Below are 16,081 nucleotides of genomic sequence, written 5' to 3'. Positions count from 1 at the left end.
TTAAAGCTAACAGGGGGAAAGGTCAAATGAAGAGCGACCTCAAAGCTTGTGGGTCAGTCTAGGGCTGGCGCTAAAGCAGTGAGGAGAGGCCAGCAAGGTGAGGTCTACACAAGCTGCTTAGGATGTGATCTCTTGAATTTTGCCCTTCTACAGTAATTTTGTTCTTTCTATAGTAAACAGTTTGCTGCTGTGTAGTGAATATTTGTCCTGAATTGAAACATACATAAAGTGAAATATCTTCAGTTTATCTGCAATAGGAAGAATAGTTCAATGTCAAACTTTTGTGAAAGTAAACTAGAATCCAGAAATTTACTTGCATAAAATAAAGTTTTACATAATCAGAATAGTTTCTTCTTTACATCATTGCATGTAAGTCGGGTGATATCCAAGGCCGAGGTCTATTGGCAGTACCCTGAGCTGTACCTTTTTGTCTTGAACACCTTTTAACAGGTACTTTATTCAGTTATTTAAAATCATATAACTTAACACAAATCACTTATTTCAAATTTAGTCCATTTTGAAATAACCAAGTTTGTTTATTGTGAAGAGGACACCAATAATAGTTGATTTAACAAGGTATATAGCAAGTTCAGTAAAGCTTATTTTTAAGATTGTGTACTGAAAATCATTTTAAAAGTAAACATACAGAGTTAATTTCAGTTTTGGAGAACAGATCCATTCCTTGAGTGTAAAAATCAAGAAATTTAATGCTCTGCCACTAGTATTCATTTCATTTGATGCTAAATTTATTATATTTTAATGATGCATTTATGTCAGAAATCAAAGCTAAGTCTTGGGATCTTTTCTGAGAAGGAGTTAATGAGGTATTGTCTGTTATTTTGTGTAAAATTACTTAAAATTAAGGCATTGCTATATATAATATGATGTTTGAATATATAGCAAGCTTATGTATTTAAATGTTTTTTGTTAATTTAGTTAAATTCAAATTTTAAATTACAATTTGAACCATATATAGTTATGTGTGAAATTTAGTCAATTTTACATGACAGCACAAATATGTATTTTTGTATATCAACAGATATTTACATATGTGAACATTTATATAAAGTAACTCATCTATGTTCTATCAAGTAATCTAATCTACCTATTTATGCTCATCTATCTCTGTCTATCTATCTATCTATCTATCTATCTATCTATCTATCTATCTATCTACTATCTATCATCTATCTATCTATCTATCTATCTTCTATCTATCTATCTATCTATCTATCTATCTATCTATCTATCTGTCTATCTATCTATCATTTCTCATTTATGTGTGTTAATGATGTGTGGGTAGTGCATGTGTCATGTTGCACACGTGGAGGTCAGAGGAAAACACAATAGAGACAATTCTCTTTTTTTGTCCTTATATGTTCTAGGAACCAAACTTAGGTTGTCAGCTTTAATTCCCACTGTGACATTTCTCTGGCCCTGAAAAATTTGTTAAAGATTGTTTTGAGCAAACAAACATTTATCACATCCAATGTTCTTAATAAAATGACATTTTCATAAATTTTATTTGTGTACATAACTTTGTAAAAAAAGTATTAACAAAATTCAGCAAACATTTTTTTTTTTGGTTTAGTGAAAACTGAAATAACTATGCATTCACCATGCAATCTGTCTCTGAAATAGCAATGAGTATTTTAAACAAGATTTAGCATATTCTTTAGTTTCTAACAAAGTTGTCTATTGAAAGATAAAATCAATTAGGATTTGGACATGTTTGTTCAACATAATGATGAAAGAGTCACTGAAATAAAAATCCCTGTTTCAAAAAGTAGAATTAAAAGAATGACCATCATTGTTTATTCAATACTTACTTTTTTTCCTAGTCACATTTTCACTACCAAGTAAAAGTTATTATGAATAATTTATAATTTTTTTCAGCTCAGCAAGCTATAAAAATATCTGGATAATTATACCATGAGAAATAAGATGAAATTAATTTTTTTTTTTGGTTTTTCAAGACAGGGTTTCTGTGTGTGGTCCTGGCTGTCCTGGAAATCACTCTGTAGACCAGGCTGGCCTCGAACTCAGAAATCTGCCTGCCTCTGCCTCCCACGTACTAGGATTGCAGGCGTGCTCCACCATGCCTTGCTCAGAATTAAGAATTAATAAATGCTTTGTCATCATAGATTCAAAAGTCAATCCCCACACTATTTGAACACAGTCTCAAAGGTGCTGCCATTTTGACATCATAGCATTCCATGTCCCGTGTTATATTTATGAAGTTCTACACCTAGTATAAATGAAAATCTCTCTTTCGAGGTGTCCTTTAATAAGAATTGCATTTCTCTTTCACATAAGATCTTTATATGATGCATTATCACATGTATAAAAAATACAATTATAGAACAGAAGCTTGAGTGAAACCTGATTGGATTTAGTTCAGGTCATACCCCCTTGAAAAAATAACTACCTTTAAGAATTTGACCATATTATTTCTTGTATGTTACGTATATACTTAAAATAACATCAAAATACCCACAATTTATTTTTACATTTAAATGCTGTACAGTATCATTGATGTATATCTATTAGGATATATATGGTCTATTTCCCCCTTTTGCTTCTTCTTGCTTGTCATAAGGAACAGAGATTCTTAGTTTTCTAAGTCACTCTGCTTTCAGTGATATTGGGTAATTAGAATGTGTGAAGCAGGTGAGATGCTAGAGAACACATATCCATTTGATGAGACTCCACTGCCTATCGGGTGAATCTATTTCTTTTCATAAAATGGATACTTTGAAGTATGATCAAGCATTTTTTAAATAAGTATTAAATTGCAGTTCCACATAGAGTACAGCACATCAATGCAAAGTTAAAGTGGGTAAAAAAGATGAGAATGTATAATAACTTGCCTAATAAATGCAAGGAATGCTTTCTGGTTCTTTCTAGTTTTAAGTGCACCAAAGAAGAAGGTTTGCTTTGGGTAGGGAGGCCTTTATAAGAACCTCCCACAGGAGGTCCTGCTTGTAAGACATAAAAGAACGACTTATGAGAACAGCAGCTCAGCTCTAGGCTGATTTCATAGTCAACTCAACCGAGTGTTTTCAATGGAGTGAGGTATACTAAGCCTTTTAAAGTCTTGGTTACTTTGCAGTCATTGCTGGCCGCCTCTCTAAGTTCCTCTGAGTCCAGAAACTGCAGTCTCTGGCATTTAGTGGTCTCATGAGAAAACAGCAGGGTATTAAGTAAAGGATTTTATTGCTAGGGCTTTTCTCCTTTTGCCCAGAAGCCTTGTCTCTTCTCATACAGGAGAAAGGTTTGTAGCAATAAACTTTTATTGAATTAGAAGAGAGTCATGTTTGCAGAAGAAAAAAATTTCACACACGTGAATATGCATAAATGATGGTTTATCATGGAAGCAATAGAAACCCTGTCTAAGGCCTCTTCATTCTACCCCCTTCCCTCTGACAACATTTCTCTCAACAAGTCCATCTCTTACTTTCATGTTATTTTTTTGTGTAACCCACTGAGTTTAACTGGGGTTGCTTCCCTGAGCATCTGTGAGAAGTTACTCAGTGGAAGAAGGGTAGTATATCTGGTGCTGTGGCACTGAAGTAAATGACATCTATTGTAGACTTGTTGCTTTTGGGTGATGAAGCATTAACAGGCCAAATCTTGTGCATGTCTTGTGACGATAACGATGGCTGCATAAGAAGTTGTCCATGCCATTTCTCAAACACAGCTTTGTATTGTATGTCTTCCCACCTTTAGCTCTATAGTCCTTCCACCTAGTCTTTTGCTGTGTGTCTTGAGCACAGTTGCATTGACTTCACTTAAGTATTGCCTGTATCATTCGCAGAAAATGGCATTCCATATCCCTTCTTTCTTGCTTCTGGGTCCTTCATTCTTTCTGCCTCCTCTTCTATAACATTCTCTAAGTCTTAGTCAAGGAAATTGTAGTTTCCCATTTGGGACCGCGTGCCACCATTGTTTATTCTGGGAAAGTTGTCAAATTATGGGTGTTTGAAGTAACTACCATCTGCTGTTATCAGAAGTTTCTCTGATAAAGTGAACACCTTTACCCTAAGAAATATTACGTCTTTGTCTTAGAATTTTTCTCTTTCTATGCCATCTATTTGTATGTTTAATTGTTTTTTCAAGTTCCCGAATATTACATTCATGAGTTTTCTTTTGAAAAATGGGCCATTTTTTTTTTTTATGACAGAAATGATTCTTTTACCCTGTTTTCAAGTTTTGATATTTACTTGGTGTTTTCTGTTCACAGAGCTTTCTAACCCATTTTGACATATAATTTTCATTCCTGATTTTTCAGGGTTTTTCTTTATTGAATTTTCATGTTCTAAATTGTGTTCATTATGTCTGGGCTTCAATCAGAAGTTTATTCTATATTTATTTTTGTGTTGATTGATACCTTACTTGAACTATTTGAACTCTTTGAAAGTCTTTAGGATTGCTGTTTTAAATTGTGTGTTTTGCAATTCCTCTAAGTTCTTTTCCTTTCTGAACATTTCTTTGAGAGCGATAATGATGAGGAAGACTCATTGTCTTTATGTCTCATATTACTTATGTTTCTGTGATGGAATCTGAACAACCTTGAGTTTGCTTGTTGGATGTGTTTCTGACATGGGTTTATAAGCTATATTTGTTATGTAGGTTTTTTTTTTTTTCTTATTTGGTGTTACCCAAACTTGACTGATTTTCTATCAGGAAAAATGTGTTTGAAACTCAGTATTTTGATAACTGTATGTTGGTTTGTGTGAAGGCTGCACTGATTTCAATTCAGTGACCTCTCGGGGGGGGGGGGGCGTGGTGGTGGAGGGTGACACTGTGGTCCTATTTGATGCATGTGTCTGGTTGTTCAAGTTTCTGGGTCAGTTCAAAGACTGGGGATGAGGGATCTTACCAGGCACTGAGAACATTAATAGCTTCTTTGATAGCACTGTACAGTGGGAGGCTGAGTAGTGTTCAGTTGTCTGTTACCAACTATCATTTGTGTACCACTCTTAGGCTAGGTCCAGGAAGCAAAGCAGAGGCAGATTGACTCAAGTCTTACCATTAAAGGCACATGTGTATGCTTCCTGTGTAGTTCTAGCTGGCCTAGGACTACCTATGTTTACTATACTGACTGAGTCTAATTGGGATAATCTTCCAGCCTCTGCCTTCTGCGCATTTGGAATATCAGGTTCCTCAATATTGAAAAATATAATTTTATTAAATCTCGTTAGGCTGAAAATTTTTAGGCACATAAGCATTTTCTATCAGTTAACAATGATGTATATTTATGCTTTTACGTAAGTGAAGAGGTTACAGAGTGCCACAGGGCTTTCATTGCATCATATGATCTTGGCTGGTATTTTATTAACACGCTTTTCAATGTTCCCAATGTGCAGGCAAACAATTGCCAATTAACTGTTAAGTTTAACAGGTTGTCAGAAGATACTAAAGTGAAGCGTTAAATTGTGGAATTGATTTCTGGCCATTTACAATTTCTATTACAACCCTGTGGGGATGAATTAAGGTTGGAGGATGTAATTTTACCCTAAAGTGCAATGAAATGATCCTAATTACTTTCTGAGTTCCCATTAATATGATGTACTAATTATTCTTCTGGTTGCTGTGACGAAACACCTCAAAAAAAGAAAAAAACCTTAAGGAAAGAGTTTATTATAGCTCATGGTTTGGGGGTACAGCCTGTCTTGGTGAGGAGGCACTGTAATAGCAACAGTGATTGATATAGCATTGGGAACACGGGGCATCTGACCACGTTGTGTTCAAAAGTCACTGAAATTTTCAAGGTACAAGCAGTCTGCACCCAGATTCTTTGCCAAAATAAAACACAGATGGCCTGAATCCATGTTCCCAACCAAGTATTTGTTCCTTTCTAAAATATTGTGAGGAAACCTTCACTGTACCCAGTCCTGTTAAACTCTGTTTACAGCTGCCTAGGGGCATTCTAGCTTATGGCTCTAAACTTTTCTACATTGCTTCTACAAATTAGATCCAATGGACCTTGAATGGTCAGGCTTATCACAAAAGTAACCCCATTTCTTGATTTTCTCCTCTCCTCTCCTCTCCTCTCCTCTCCTCTCCTCTCCTCTCCTCTCCTCTCCTCTCCTCTCCTCTCCTCTCCTCTTCTATCCTCTCATCTCTCCTCATCCTCTATCTTCTTTTTCCTCTTCTTCTTCTGCTTTCTTCTCCTCCCCCTTCTTTAGTACTAGCTGCTTTTCTCATTGGTGTCATAAAATTTCTGACCAGTACAACTTAACAAGAAAGGTCTCTTTTAGCTTATACATTAGTGGTACAATTCATCATAATGGAAAACCCTGGCTAGAACAGCTCTTACTATGTTGGCTGAATCAGGATGTACCTGAAAATATGCATTCAGTAAGCAGTGAGAGGTGCGAATGGTTCTAAACTCATTTTTTCCTTTTTACTGAGTCTGAAACCCTATTGCCTACACTGTTGCCTTCCTTCTTCACTTAAACATTTCTGCAAAAACCCTCGTGAACCTGCTCAGAGATTGTCTAACTAAGCTGAAAATTCTGATTCACCAATATGGAGGCGGCATCTGCTTATTTATTTGGCTTTTTGTAGCGTTATTGTATTCAATCATTGCCTTGTGGGTCAGCTATTATAAATGTCTGTGATTGACTGGGGAGTTTTAACACAGGGCTGTGCATGACTCAAAATGTACATACTGACTTACTGATGATGAGTTTCTGATGAAATTTAAAGGAACATTTCTTATTTCCTGTTTTTGACACACACAAAAAATATCATTACAAGAGAATTCTATTTTAACCATAAGTGTGGAGAATTTTATATAGCAAATGTAAATGATGTTTGGTACTCTATACTAAATGAATTAAATTTTAGTCCTGTGTGTGTGTGTGTGTGTGTGTTTGTGTGTTTGTGTGTGTATATACATGTAGAAATACGTACAAAGAACAGAGGGAAAGAATGTCATTGGAAAGATTGGAAGAGGATGGAGGAGGGTGATGTTAATGGGCTCCTTTAGGCAATATCTACCCTCACCTTGACTGGTCTTTATTAAACATGGCTTTTGCATTCTTCTCCTTCACCCAGTTGGTTAAGTACAGCATAAGAATTGTGGTAACTATCATTATACCCTAGTTGATCTCTTCTTAACCATCTGTTCTCTCTTATATTTAGGATATTCCATCTAGTGTCTCATAAACAAATATCTACCTTTGAAAGAATGATTAAACTGTATATCTAAATAAAAAATTATAAATAGCTTACAAAAAGTGTATTTAAAAAGGCATTCAGTGTTGATACTTAGATTATTTGTTATAGAGTTCATCAAAATGAGAGAAAAGAGATCAATGGAAAAGAAAATACATAGTTTACTCTTGCTTTTCTGTAACTTGTAGCAGCAGTGTAAATAGTAGTTGGATTTCACATTGTCTGACAGAATATTCTATCTTTCCTTATATTTGGAATGCAAGGAGAGTCTTTAAAAATTAGTTTGTTGGGAACTTACTAGGTGTCAGGTAGTATAACCCCAAAGTTATAAAAGGTAAAACAAAATTAACTGATTTTTTTTAATGTGTGTGAAGGTTGGAGAAGGTAGACACACCATCTTCTAGAAATGATTAGTGTTTTATAAGGATCATAACAGTGATAAATAATTACAAGTAAATGCTGTCAAATATGTGGAAATTGACATATAACCCTTAAGAGACTGGAGGCCCCAGGGAGTTTAGAGGTCTGGTTGGGTGAACACTGGGGTTTGGGGACATCCTTATGGAGACAGGGGTTGGGGAGGAGGTGGTGGACCAATAGGGTGTAAAATCTGGAGTGTGAAAAAAAATTAAATAAAATTTAAAAAAGAGTGAAGAATTACTTGGGCATGGTATTAAGGGTTTTTATTTTTTTCCTTTAGAGACATGAACAAGTATGTATGCATCCCAAAATAGTATATCAATGACATGCACTTAAAATTCAACTCAATCTAGCTTCCTGAAGAAATGAGTGTATTGGATTATTTGGAGAGGGAGGGAACATAGTTGAGAAGACTCTTACAGGGCTTAAGCATGGGTACAGATGCCTTATAAAAGAGGTCCAATGTCTATTTATCACTCTTTTGTAACATGCATGGTAGTGGCTATGAATGATGAAATAAAAAATGTCTTATGGAGATCTAAGGGGAAACCATGAAAAACTGGCAGGAAAAGAAAATAGACAAAATTATGCTTGTCTTTCTCATGGTTTCAGAAAATTCAGGAGGTAGAGGAGTAAGTATATCTTAACTGTGTTATTTCAAAGTTTATAGATGGAAAAATAGTTGAGAAGAGTTTAAAATACTCTACAGCTTAATTGAATTAAGTTCTCATGAAGTTATTCATACCTCTGATTTAAATATGAAGACAAAAAAGCACTTGAGATGTAAATAAAGAAAATGTCTAATAAAAATACAATCGTGTTATGCAAACATATTTAGAATAGTAGCCATGCTCATAAGCTAGTCAGCTCTGATTCAATGTATGAGGATTTCTCAATGGTAATAAAAATTTCAATATATTTCTTCATCGTATTTTCTCTGATTTTCTAAATTCTGATTTTGGCAGGTGAAAATCAATAAAGATGTTTAAGTACTGGTCAGCCATTTTGATTCTTGGATTCGTCTTTCTGGATTCTGAAGGGAGGCCAACAAAAGAGTCAGGATATGGCCTTAAATCCTATCAGCCTCTTACAAGATTACGACATAAGGTATGGCCAAGTTGTCTGTCTGCTCAAAGTGGCTTATATTTATGAACCAAGAGACTAGATGTAAGCTTACTATTCATATAGGGACACTTGCTTCTGAACATGCTTTCAACAATTTTCATTTTATAAATCATAAATCTTTAAAAATTGAAAATAGCAGCAACTGAAAGATTACAGTTTAGCGAATAAAATACTATCTTTATGAGGAAAAGATTGTATCCTGGATATAAAACAAAGTGCACTAGGTTGGAACTGGCGAGATGGATTAGTGGTTAAGAGTGTATCTTGTTACATAGAGTTTTTTTTTTTTTTTTAGTCTGTTGGGCAGCTCACAACCACTTGCCACTCCAGCATCGTATTCTAAACTCTATGGCACTTGCCACACACATGTCCATAAACTTACAGGCTCACACAGTCATATGCACATAATTCAAAAATAAAAACAATTATTCATTAAAAACTATTGCTATTAAAGTTCCTCCTGAGTATTCATACTGATTTATATACCAAAAGTTAAGGCTCAGTTAGCCAGTTAATTTATATTACTTTTGCATACATCTTAGAATATTTTAAACTAGCTGGGCAGTGGTGGCACATGTCTGTAATCCCAGCACTCTGGGAGGCAGAGGCAGGCAGATTTCTGAGTTCGAGGCCAGCCTTGTCTACAGAGTGAGTTCTAGGACAGCCAGAGCTATACAGAGAAACCCTGTCTTGAAAAAAACCAAACCCAACCCCCCCCCCCAAAAGAATATTTTAAACTGCTAAGTGTTAGGTTTTACAAATCCCTACAAAGATATATATGTACACATTGTACACATATGTATGTTGGCAATGGAGAAATCCAGCTCATATAGAAATTATTGATTGCTTTTATTTATTCAAAAACTATTAAATTTTAGGTTCTTCAATATAGGAATGAGAAGTGTTTTGGAACAAATGATTTTACACTTTCAACTTTTTGAACCTTAAAATGAACAGCAATTTGCATTATGATAACACATATCTAGTAAATATTAATTGTGGGCTGTTTCCTTGCTTTAACATTATATCCTGAGGTCAGAAAAACAAATTTTTGCATTTCACAGTACTGTGTACATATAAGACACAGATGGACTAACTCTGTGTTAAAGAACTGATGTATAAAATACTTGATTATATTCCAATGGTTTTCTACAAAATACATGACCACAGGTTTGTGCTTTGCTGTGAACATTTTTGTGAAAAATTTCAGGTTAAATTATCAATATACTTATCCAGGCAATTTAAGAGATCTTGAAGGAAAAGAAATAAATAAAATGAGCTTGAGAAGAATATAAACTCTCAAGAATTGCTATATCTTAATATTTACATCATTGTATGCTATTTCTATATCACTAGAAATACTATGTGATTGTTGGTATATAACACACAGGTCAGAGATTGTCATGAAAATATATCACTTTTAGACAGCTGTCTGTGGTTCTATGATTAAGCTACCAAAGGTACCTAGTGAGAATTTTTATGTATGTAGGCCAGCTTGTACTTGTGTGTGTGTGTGTGTGTGTGTGTGTGTGTTTGTGTATAAGGGTATATTTAAGAAAAGTGAAAAAAGTAAACTGAGCAAGAAACAGGAAGCAAGACCATAAAAATTATCTTTTTATAGTCTTTGCTTCAGTGCCTCTCTCCAGTTTCCGGTCCATAGTTTCTGCCCTGAGTTTCCTCAAGGAGAAACTGCAAATGGGACAACCAAGCCAAATAACACCTAAGTTGCTTTTAGTCATCTGTTCGTCAGAGCAAAGAAAACAAATAAAGACAATGTTCATTTTGAGACAAAACATAGGACTAATTTGTCAGTACATGCTGAAATGATGCAGATATGAAGAAATGCATACATATTTCATCATCTGCAGCTGTATGTATCCAAAAATGTCATTAAAATTCATTTGGCTGTTTCTTGCAGTAAAAATGAGTAACAATAAACTTGTCATGCTAATTATAGAAATCTTAATTATGCTCTACAAATATATGTCTGAGGAAGAGCTGATTGTGTGTTTTACTAATGTGTTTATCCCACTACATTTATGCAACTTCATCTGAGGCAATTCATTAGTACGCAGGAACTGTAAAATGCAACCACTAAATCCCAACCCCAAAAAGTTCTGCTCTTATTTATTGCACTTTAAAATGTACACAAGGTGTGATATTGTAGAAGCTGCTTTCATACAAATTGTCATTTGACGGTGGTATAGCCTGGGACACAGGACCACTCTAACTGCTTATGATTTGGATGATATTATTCAAATTATTCAGCTTTCACGTGATCAAGAGACTGCAACAGACATTATCAATAGGACAGGAACAATGTGAAGGTAGGGTAGATAATGGAGGTTCACCCTAAATGTAAACATAATGATCATAAAGCAACATGACTGACCTGAGAGAGAAATGGCTGCTTTATAGATCGTCCCCTCTGCTGCCCATAAAGCAAATCAACTGTATTTTCATATTGTTTTCTGAATTGAGTATCTACTAACAGTGACTTTACTTGGTTTGGGATAACCTTTTAGAAGAGGCTTACTAGGAAATGTAGAAATCATCTGGAATATAAATGATCTTGTTATCAGAAATATGAATTTTAGTCACAGTACAATAATTACCAGCTATCATGTGCATTGTGAAGAATTACTAAATTTTGAGACACTGGTAGCAATGGTCAATTAATGCAACTTGAGCAGTCCATGTCACCAGATGTAACTATGTCTCTAGATATTTATTATTGTGGAGCTGTCACTCCACTTAATTCCTTATGTTAGGTCCTTTAATTTTAAGGGCATTTTCGCAGATGACATGGGTTTATTATTATGTTATAGATAAGGAAATATGATTTCATGGAAATTTAGAACTTGTTGATTGTAATGTCATCCAAAATTATAGAGTAGGATTTTAAAAGAACCTAAAAAAATGTAAAGCGAATTTAAAATAAAATGATTGTTTTCATAGGTATTTGAACTCTGTGACATGCATTTACAGCTTTGTCTACATTCTCATATTTGTGAAATTTTCAAAAATGGGCTTATATGTTTTATTGTATTGGTTCATTTTATTTTTAATATGTAAATGTTTTGGCTGCATGTATTTATGCTCATCCCTTGACTGTTCGTTTGCCATGGGGTTCAGAAGAGGGTTTCGGACTCTCCAGAACTGGAGTTACAGATGGCTATAAACTACCATGTGGGCACTTGGAATAGAATCTGAGTTGCTCACAAGAGCAACAAGTCCTTTTAACTGCTGAGCCTTCTCTCCAGCCTGTTAGGTATTTATCTATGTTATTCTTCCTTGCCAGACACCTCTCTCCTATACTTCTTCATTTTCCCCCTTACTTTCCTTTCTTTACCCTCCCCAAGTGCCCTTGCATGATTAACATGTGCACTACAGTGCTTGGTTGTATTACAGTGGTGAAGTTTTGCAAAAAGTGACAGGGTAGAGGCACCATAGCGACACCAGTTCAAATATGATTGCCTGACTTCCTGACCTCTGGTTGTTCTTAAGTTTCATTACTAGTTCTTTAAACTATAAATTTCTCATTTCCAGTGCTGGGGTGGTTTAAAATTCCCATGAAACCCCTAAAACAGATGAAACATTGAAACACAAAGAGGAGAACAGGAACACTCTAGACATATGGCACTTTCCTAGAAAAGTTACAAATATTTTGTACCTATCAATCCTTTGGTCTTTCCAAAAGTGTAGGACCTTTTAATCCAGTGGTCTGGTGAGTAGCAATGATCTTTTATTGTCCACTGAATAAAGTCTTATCTCCTTGCTTAATAGCCTCTCTGTAGTCACTTGCCCTCTTCCAGCAGGCTAAAGTAAACAAAACAAAACAAAACAAAAAACGAACAAAAACGTGGGGAGAAAATCTGGTAATACTGTAGCCTGTGAGTTAGGAACAGAAAAGCATGAAGTGTTTTTGAATGGATATTGTACTATAGCTGAAAAAAAATCTCCCAGAACTCTCTTTTGCCCTATAGCATAGCAAAAGGTAGTAATTTAATAATCCAGCCTGTCTCAAAAAACATAGTGAATGATATATCCTGTTAATTAGGGTATCATGGAGCAAGGAATGGAGAGAAAATCTTTTGTAAACTAAATCATTAAATTTGGGGTTCATTGTTATCTCCATGTGCTCCCAGCTGCTTCTCACAGAAAAAGAAAAAACTAGAACTTCTCTCTCTCTCCCTACCTCCTCTCTCTCTGTGTATGTCTCTGTCTCTCTCTCTGTGTGTCTTTGTCTCTCTTTCTGTGTGTCCCTCTCTGTCTCTCTCTCACTGTGTGTGTCTGTCTGTCTCTCTCTGTCTCTCTCTTTGTGTATTTCTGTCTCTATCTGGGTGTGTCTGTCTCTGTCTATCTCTTTCTGTTTCTCTGTGTGTATGTTTGTGTCTGTCTGTCTGTCTCTGTTTCTCTCTGTCTCTATCTCTCTCTCTCTCTCACACACACATTCTCCCTTATAGGTCATCTTTTTTTATTTTAATTTTTGGCTTTTCTGATATTCATTTCTCCCGTATTTCTGATTTTTTTCTTCTAATCACTCAGCTATAATTTCTCACAACAAGTCAGCCTCCTTTTATTTGGATAACTTGTTGCATGCATGCTCTGGCATTTCTAAATATTAACAAGCACTTTACTTCTTTACTTGTCTGCCTGTTAATCATCCTGGCTTTAGCACCTGTCTACACCTCTTCTCTCCTATAGTGCTTATCATACTGCTAGAGTATTGGCTTATAGAAGACTGTATGAGGACAGTAGAGTTCTTTGAGTGTATCTAATGGGACCACTTAAAGCCTTTGAAGTGTTTGTATCTCCCTTTGAGCGGAGTGTCAAGTCCAGCTCACCTAGCAAATTGAAGTTGATCTATGATATATATATATATATATATTTTTTTTTTTTCTGAAATGGAAGTACTTGCCTGTGAGGATCATTGTGTGAATGAAGCAGAGTGTGGGAAATGTAATCATTCATGAGAGTGTAGCTGTTCACAATGACACAATATAATTCAAGGATCTAATTTGTGAGATATGACTTTCTTTTCCTTTCTGTTCTTTTGTATTAACACTGATAGTTGTGGCATAAATGGAAAGCTGCAGGAGAGAAATACAGGGAAAGAGATAAACACTAAAAGAATCTCAAACTCCCAGGGCTCAGTGACAGGGACTTTAAGGAACCCAAGACTCTTATTTTCTTACTGGAAGACTGGTGGCAAGACCTAGAAATTACCATGATGCTAGTAGGAAGTTTCAGAGAGATCATTAAAATGTTAAGTAATTTTTCTGAGGTCAAGAAACAATTTGGACTACTCCTTCAAAGAAATCTGTGGGTAGGGTCAAGGGGGTTACAAATTTATTGTGAAGAATTAGTTAATAAATGTTATAAAGTTATTCTAGTTAAAATGTATGGGCACATTTACTCCATGCATATTAAGAAGATTGAATATGGATAAATTTTAGATTTGTTTCAAATAAATACTTTGCATTTGAAAAATTAGGATCTTTTGGAAACAGTTTCCCCCAAGGAAATTAACCCCTGTATCAACTACTGCTGCCTCCACCCAATCTATTCACTGTGCAAAAACTGAGTCTCAGGTTATACAACTAAAGTACAATATTAAATCCATAGTCTTTATTGATAGAATGAATCTTAGAAATACCTAGAGTTTTTACACAATTCCTTTTTTATATAGAACAAGCAGATTGCCATGAGTTCTAGGCCATCCTGGGCTAGCTACAAAATGATTTTCAGACGATGTCAAGCTACAGTGGGAAAGCTTTGTCAAGCTCACAAGTGAGAAAAAAGTTTTCTTCATTAATTTAAAGATCATGGTAACACTGGCACAGCTAAGTGTTTGGCAAAATGTCAGCCAGACATGATGAGCAGCTTGGAGATATGATGTATGATGTTATGGCCACACCAATAGCATTAATTTATTTCAGTTTATTTGTGAGAAGTGAATCAAAAGATGTACAAACATGTACACAGAAAATGTAATCATCATATATATATATAAAATGAATGATGAAAATGTGGGTAATGGTATACTAACTCAGTGTCAATAATTGTTTCAGTATGTATGTATATATATGATATCTATTCATGGTCCTTAAGTGCACAAAATTTTTGTCAAATATGTCAATAAAAATGAAGAAAAAGAACATATAAAAGAAATCTTTTAAGAGATGTGTTCTGCTTGAATTATTGATACATTTGGATAATTTTGAGTCATTAATATCATGAAAAATATGAGTAGAGACGTTGTTGCTGAATTCTTATGAGGTCCTTGATACTCCTTATCTTGCAAACACTGGGAGACAAGAGCAACATGTACTAAGCTTGGTTCAGTGAGTAGGTCTGAATATTATCAATAATCAGAAAAGATCTGAGGTTATAATTAGTCATTTTTATAACTAAAGATTAGTTTTTAGGATACATAATTTCCTAAGAAGCAATAAAAGTCAGAATCTTCAGGGTTCAAAACAATCCAATTATCATAGCAATAATAGTAGCCATAGTATAAACATTTGGACAATGTTATTATTCCACACTGTATAATGTTGTTAGGTCAGATTCTGAGGTGGGAAATGAGTGATTGATTAAAGAGACTATTGAAGGACAACACTTACTGTGTTCTTCAACACAGTCATGAGGTTCTAATCAGTCTGCATTGCAGTATCTTCAATAGACCTATGTCTTTTTTTCCTGGGAATCTCATTTTTTATTAACATGCTTAACATGTAAATTAGAGTAAATGATGGCTCAGATTAATAAGAGTAAATCTTATGGCTCAGCTCATAAGATTTGCAGGAGCACAGAAAGCTATGTTTAGATCATCTTCCAATGTATATTGAGAATGCTACCTGGAACATAAAACAAGTCAAAAGTGGCACTTAACGTATCTGTTTAAATAAAGTTGACTTAAAAACCATGTGTACAGCTCCAGCTGCATTCCACCTCCTTCCCAGTAAAAATCCTCTTAAAAGCTTTAAGAAGATGACATGTTGCGGTAATGTTTGGAAGTGTTGTTTGTTACTTCTCACCAATGTTTAGCTGTTCCTCTGGCTAAAATCACTTTGCTTAACCTTAACAATCACAGAGATATATTTGGAGTATGAAATTCTCAATATAAGGTTGTTTGATAGAAACCCATCTTTGTCCCTTGGAATTAAATTCATAAGGTTTTAGGTGTTTTGCAGAATGGGGCTTCTCACATCACTGATCTCTGATTTCAAGTATTGAAATGAAAGAAGCGTGACAAATTATCATTCTATTGATTCCAAATTAGTATGAAAGTAAAAATGTAGTCAAATGAAATAAATTATATATCAATTGCAATTAGACTTGCTTG

The 16,081-nt window shown here is 34.8% G+C and overlaps 1 protein-coding gene across 3 annotated transcripts in view; it reads left to right on the top strand.

The window, feature by feature from the left end:
• Nucleotides 1-8,586: 8,586 nt before the first annotated feature.
• Nucleotides 8,587-16,081, top strand: part of Fstl5 (follistatin like 5) — a 585,582-nt gene continuing 578,087 nt past the window's right edge. For all 3 annotated transcript variants that reach the window (XM_052180341.1, XM_052180340.1, XM_052180339.1), the window contains exon 1: nt 8,587-8,712. In XM_052180341.1, coding sequence (XP_052036301.1) covers nt 8,587-8,712 — 126 coding nt within the window. The remainder of the gene's footprint in view (nt 8,713-16,081) is intronic.

Source organism: Apodemus sylvaticus, chromosome 4 (genome assembly GCF_947179515.1).
Source record: "Apodemus sylvaticus chromosome 4, mApoSyl1.1, whole genome shotgun sequence".
Lineage (NCBI taxonomy): Eukaryota > Metazoa > Chordata > Mammalia > Rodentia > Muridae > Apodemus > Apodemus sylvaticus.
This window is presented reverse-complemented; position numbering and strand designations above follow the sequence as displayed.